The following is a 6,345-nucleotide window of genomic DNA, read 5'->3' on the forward strand; positions in this document are numbered from 1 at the left end:
GCCTGAAAATATTAAAATGTCTGTTCCAAATATGTTCAGACTTTTTCTCGTCACTGATCCCTAAATAATATAGTATAAAAATTACCCACCTAGTTCATACACTGTATTGGGTAAGGTATTGTAAAGAATCTAGAGATGGCAGTTGAGATGGTTCAGCAAGGAAGAGAGCTTGCTGCCAAGCCGGGAAGCCTGAGTTCAAGCCCTAGAAGCAACACGGTGGAAGGAAAGAACCAACTCCCACAGCTGTCCTGGGTCCCGCCCCCAGGCCTCTACTACTGAATGGCAATTAATACACTTTAATAAAAGCATGCAGAACGATGCTCATAAGCTATATGCCATTTATGAAAGGGACCTGAGTTTTTGCAGGTTTGGGTATCTAAGAGATGTCCCACAACCTAGAGGGAAACAGAAGAAGCACTATACAATGGTAGGCAGCCTTAATACTATACTGGTAAAGCAACTATTTCTGCATATTCTAGAATCCAATATAATTCACTACTGTCATTTGTCTAACAAGCAAAAGCAGGCATCAATGAGCTAATATTTGTGGTCAGTATTTATCTAATCTAGAAACTTCCTCTGTGTTTAACGTTAGTTTTTAAATGATGAAGTTTCCCATTTATTCTAGTTCTAAAGGAAAAAAATTAGCACATACTCCTACTGTGAAAATCTAGATCTGAATGTGGGTGGGGAAAAAATGCTGCCTAATCCTTATAGGGATCATCTATGTTGCAAAAGAAATCCATTAGCCTAAAGGTACATGTTCTCTGGGGATTCCCTCCCACCTACAGCTCCTGTCTCATGAATGTAACCAAAAAAGAAAAAAAAAGAGAGAAAAGAAAAAAGAAACTGTGGGTCCCGAAAGCTATCAGTGCAGAAGACTATCCAGAAACAAAGAACAACATATTTACTCAAGAGCCAAACATCTAAAGGGACTGGGCTAGATGAAGTACCCCATTTAAGAACAAATCCATCACTTATTCAATGGATCATTTATTTCTGGACCTGTTGTAAGTCATTAGAAAGATGCCCCGTAGTAATACATGGAAGAAACAGGCCTTAGCAAAGCAAAGTAATAGCAAAGACCGACCCCATGTCTCAGAACTTTGTAATTCTGAACCTTGCTCAAGTAAACATACATAGGACGTGTGGAAACCATCGCAAATAAAAATCAAGGCTCTACTCTCCAACTCCATGCACTAACATCTAGACAAAATTCAGAGGTATTTGCCATGATTGTAGAAGCTTGAGATTACTCTTATTTTCCATAGTACTAGGCTGTAAGAACATGAAGCAAAACTACAGCAGACTGGGCCAGCAAGATGGCTCGGATGCTTGAGGGCAGGTGTGCAGACCCAAAATGAATCCCTGAGATCCACATGGCTCAAAGTGAGAACTTACTCTCTAGTTGTCCTTGATCTCCACACCAGCACCAAAATACTGCACATCTGCCCACACAGAGACACTAAATAAACAACAGAAATTATATATCCTTAATGATTGGCTCAAACCTAGTATGTTTTTCTAGATCTAGGGTCAAACTCAGTCATTGAGCAATTATTAAATTGGAGCTTACGAATTCTCTTAAAACCACGACACTCAACAATCCCAGACACAGGAACAGCAAAAAAAAAAAAAAAAAAAAAAAAACACACACACACACCCGAATGCAAATATATAAACTTTCTGCACTAGCTTATCTTACCTGTAAGATCCTAAAATTTCCTGGAGTTACAGAAGAAACTGGAAATGAATTCTCCATTATGTCTCTGCAAGCCACGTAAACTAAAGATGACTCAAACCTACTTTAGACAGCACATCAGATGAAAAATGGTAAGTTTTCATCCCAGAAACAGGAAACTTTCTTCTCAGAAACAAGAACATTTTTCTTCCCAGAAACAGAAAAATTCAATAAATATTCACCAAAACCCCAAACCCTAGCTGTTTCAAGAAATGCCTTTCCAAGACACGGAGATAACAGTGTTTTGTATAATGTGCAGTTTATTACAGGGCTTGAAGGTTAGGAAACACAGATCCTCACTCTGCATTTTTCTAAAACTACCGCAGTTTCGTTTTGAATGGGGAGAAATCAGATAAAGAATCTTCAACAGTAAGAAAAATATAACGGCTGGGCTCTGCTGGAAAACTATCTTAAATAAAACAAGAGAATGTGGTATTATGAAAAGAAAAGAAAAAAGGAATCCCACAACTCCTTAACTACCTTTTTAAAAAGACAAAACAAACATAATAACACACGGCTCAATGTAAAACTCATGAGGACTTAAATTGACATCAGATAATTCAGGGCTCAAAGTTACACCTCTTTGCTCATCTAAAAGTTAAACAAAACCATCACCATCAACCTTTCTTTGCCCCCAGCAATTCAAACAAAATCGAAATCAACTAAAACTGATGCTACACAAATGGGGAACAAGGCGGTTATCTGTTGAGATGCTGAGACCTTTAAAAAAAAAAGACAAGAGAGGGTGAAGCTGGACCCTAAAATCCGAAGTAACTCCGCCCAGAAAGGAGGAAACCAGGAAAGAGAACTTCCTTACATAAGCGTTGGCACACGTTTTAAATATAGCTATTCCTCCCCACTCCCACTGTGTTGCTAGCTAACTTTGTATGTACTTGGTTTCCACAGAAACTACTAGCAATCCTGTGATTCCTCATCATCTCCGAAACCACATCCATGGATAAGAGTCCACACTCAAGTGAAAGAGCCATCGTCCAACGTAAGGGCCCCGACAGAGAGAAGGAAAACAATGCTACCTCTGCCATTGGGCGCTCAGCCTGGGTCACGACTGCAGCACCGACAGCTCATCCTTTTGGGTCTGGTTCAAGATCCACAAAACTGCACACTCGGTATTTTATAAACACACACACACACACACACACACACACACACACGGCCTCCACCCCCCTTCCTTTCAGACTAGTTTCCTGTTTACTGCAGACAGCGATGCAAAGCCATCCATTAATCTTTGATGCCTTCCCACTGCAAAGGCCCCTTTCCCCCCGCCCCCATCTCACTCTCTCCCCGCACCTCCCCCAACCCCGCCTGCTTTTCTCAGATACAATTGAACTGTAGTAACCCCAAGCCAGCTCGCCCGCAAGCAGGCAGCTAGCGCAGCACAGCAGCGCGGCACGGACGCAGCAGCCCCAAGGCTAGGGGATTACACGGAGCAGAAACTCTGCCAGGAAGAGAAGCCCGACGTTCCCGGCCTCGCCAAGGTGCTGGCGCTATCGCGCCACACGCTGAAAGGCGCGCTTAGAAGAGTAGCGTCGAGCCAAGTTCCTAACCCCCAGATAGAACAGGGGGTTGATTCCACCAAGACCCCAGGATGGGAAAGCAGAGGTGGAGAGGGCGAACCCAGGAACGGCAAGCGAGAAAAGGAACAGTCAGAGATGAGCGGCTCGTGGCTGAAGAGAGACACACTGCACACTAAGCCAGGGGTCCCCTACTCGATGGGCTTGGCAGGTCTTTCTGAACCCCGCAACCTACACCAACTGCACATGGTTAGACTGAGTTTAGGGGCTGCGAGGCGAGGGGACGCCAGGAAAGAGGGAGGAAGCTTGAAAGCAAAGAGTGAACAAAAACGCAAAATAGGGAAAGTTACAAATGCAAACCTGGAGCAAAGGAGCCCGGACTGGGCACCTCTGCGAGAGAGACCAGGAAAGGCCTTGCAACCTGGGTACCGGAGAGCAAAGAGGGGTGAGCCCCAGGGAGGGCATCTCAGGAATGTGAGGGTTCTCTCCCTCTCTAGGCGTGGGAGAGAGGAAGGATGGAGGATGGAGAGGAGGCAGCCGAGGCCCCGGGAACGAGTATGAGGCTCTGCGAGGCGGCCGCAGAAGACTGATCGCTGCTCAGAGGTGGGCGGGAGGGCGCGGTGCAGAGCGGGGACCAGGCCCGGGCCAAGAGCAGGAGGAGGAGGGGGCGCGGCGGGGAGGAGCGAGGGTGGGGGAGGGGAGGCGCAGTGGGCAGCAGGCCTGCGGGATGCTCCCGGCTGACCGCAGTCACCTGGAGCCGCGGCCTCCCTGCCTGCGGGGCGGCACTGGGGATGGCGGTGTCCGCTGCTGCCCGGCTCCGATTCCCGCCCCTCCGGTGAGATCTTCGGTTCCGATGGCGGGCGGGGGTGGGGGGGAAGCCGGTATGCGCGGCTCACAGCGGCGGCTCTCCCGCGTCCGGCCTTGGTTGCGGCGTCTCGGGAGGCGGAGGCAGCGGAAGCGGCCTGAGCCGTGAGGTCACCATCCTCCGGGGCGACAAAGGCGCTCCCGGGCCGAGCGCCGGCACCAGCGCCCGGCGGCCGCCATGGCCTGGTCCCCGCGCTCCGGCTCCGCCCCCCGCGCTCTGCGGCGACCGCCGGCTCGCGCACTCTGCGCCTGCGCGCGAGCTCGCCATCGCCCGGCCCCCGTGCGCCCACGCTCACTCACAGTCGCGCACGGCGGGATCTTCCCGCACCGCCTCCGGTGAGTGGGCCCGAGACGCCGGTTTCTCTCTGGTGCTGGTCCGGGAGACTATTCCGAGGAAGGGTGAGGTGACACCCGGACATGCACTGTGACCCCAGCCATTCTGACACGTGTTCGCGCTCACTCCGCAGACACCACGAGCCGCACGCGCCCACACCCACACTCACCTGCTGGGACCACGTGGGACAATGTGAAAGGCTGGTCCCTGCCGCGTGCAAACCCAGAGCAATTTTTAACTCTCTCCCTGACTAGAATAAGACTCGTCTCCGAGGCATCAGGGACTGCGAAGTATAAAAGGTCAAATGCTGGATGAGAGTGAATGGTTGAGAATTGTTCCCTGGGACTGTATTCCGACTCCGTTTGGTGCAAATGATTAACTACCGTATGAAAATAAAAGGTGTAAGTAGGTTTGTCATTTCTTTTGGTTCAAGGTTCAAAACACATTAGTGTGCGCTCACACACCCTCTCCCTGACATCCAGGAAACCCTTTTGTTCTGCTCTGGTCTCCTAATACTATGGCACGTTCCTGCCGTATTTTAAAGGTAAAAGCTTTTAGAGCAGAAACTGTTCCTATAGTATAAGGTCTCAAGATTGCTGAGGACTTAGGCTGGTCTCTGCAGGGATCTATTACTACGCTATTACCTTCTGCCATTTGCTCTCTTGTTCCTTGCTTTCAGTTTAGTCCCTGGAGAGTCAGTTGCCACTAGAAACTAGTGTGGCCTTTCATTAGGCAGTGCCTAGGTAACAGAAGATGAACACCGAGTAATTTGTAAGGCCTTGCAACCATTCTGGCTCATAGGGAAACTTGCCAAGAGGCCTCCACCTTACAAGCTGCACAAGACAAAATGACTATTGTTTGATGTTTGTGTGTCTCTGTCCAACACTCATGAGACACACACACACACACACACACACACACACGATTCTGAACCTCTGGTTCTCCCCTGCTATAAAATTGTAAGCACAACCTCTGCATATAAACAATGTCATGAGAGCAGGAGAGATGGTTCAGCTCTTAAGAGCACTTTCTGTTCTTCCAGAGAACCCCCAGGTTCAATTCTCAGCACCCAAGTGTAGCTGTTAACTCCAGTCCCAGAGGATCTGACGCCCTGGTCTCTGGTCTCTATGGGCATTACAGACATGTGGTGCACAGACATATCTGCAGACAAAAATGAATACATGTAAAATAAATAATATATAGCCAATGCCATCACTAAAATTCACAGTAACGTATCTTCCCTTCCATTTCCCGTGACTGTGATAAGACTTGGACAGAATTTATGGGAGAAGGGATGTCTTTGGGCTCACTGTTTAATGCACGATCCCTCGTGGGACAGGTTAAGGCATCAGGAACTTGAAACAGCTGGTCACTTCATCCATAGTCACGAAGCAGAGAGAGATGCGAATGTATGCATACCACTACTCAGTGCCTCCCTGGACTCTTTAGCAGTCCAGGATGGCATCATACGGAAAAAAAAAAAAAAGAATGCCCTCAATGGCCATGGTCCCGGGTGACTGTAATTCTGTCAAATTGATGATGAGCAGCAACTGTCACTGACTGGCTTCATAACAGGGTTTAAATGTTTCTGGGAATCCTATTCATAACTTCTCCTAACCACTTTATAACCCTTATCTTGTTCATAACTTCTTATAACCCTTAGGCCACTTTGGAATAACCATTAAACCTGTCACATTGAAGGGTAGTGGTTTCATGAGTCTCTTCTGTATATATAACCAACTAGGTAAAAATCCACACTGGCCAATGGTTGCAATAGGAAGCTGCCTATGCTAGCAACAGCTTCTCTTGGCTTTTACTCAGAGTTTCACTACTGGCTGAGGCAGGAACATATGTGGCCAAAAACACAGAATAAA

At 47.8% G+C, this 6,345-nt stretch overlaps 1 protein-coding gene and 1 long non-coding RNA gene across 9 annotated transcripts in view; one reads left to right on the forward strand and one right to left on the reverse strand.

Annotated features, from left to right (window-relative positions):
- Window positions 1-4,358, reverse strand: part of Rnf145 (ring finger protein 145) — a 48,288-nt gene extending 43,930 nt beyond the window's left edge. The window contains exons 1-3 of one of the 7 annotated variants that reach the window (XM_052197395.1): window positions 4,025-4,358; window positions 1,706-1,802; window positions 1,402-1,465 (exon numbers count right to left, since the gene is read on the reverse strand). In XM_052197395.1, the coding sequence (XP_052053355.1) occupies window positions 1,402-1,465; window positions 1,706-1,762 (121 nt within the window). In that variant the 5' untranslated portion in view covers window positions 1,763-1,802; window positions 4,025-4,358. Of the gene's footprint in view, window positions 1-1,401; window positions 1,466-1,705; window positions 1,803-2,775; window positions 2,883-3,633; window positions 3,725-4,024 lie in introns of those variants that run through there. The other 6 variants (XM_052197396.1, XM_052197398.1, XM_052197397.1 and 3 more) reach the window with 6 other exon arrangements.
- LOC127695338 (uncharacterized) lies at window positions 3,067-4,881 on the forward strand. Of its 2 annotated transcripts, none has more exons than XR_007979966.1 (3): window positions 3,067-3,237; window positions 3,771-3,876; window positions 4,605-4,881. It is a non-coding gene; the product is annotated as an uncharacterized LOC127695338 (long non-coding RNA). The 2 variants fall into 2 exon arrangements; XR_007979967.1 differs by lacking the exon at window positions 3,067-3,237 and adding an exon at window positions 3,244-3,522.
- The last annotated feature ends 1,464 nt before the right edge of the window (window positions 4,882-6,345 follow it).

This window comes from Apodemus sylvaticus, chromosome 10 (assembly GCF_947179515.1).
Source record: "Apodemus sylvaticus chromosome 10, mApoSyl1.1, whole genome shotgun sequence".
NCBI lineage: Eukaryota > Metazoa > Chordata > Mammalia > Rodentia > Muridae > Apodemus > Apodemus sylvaticus.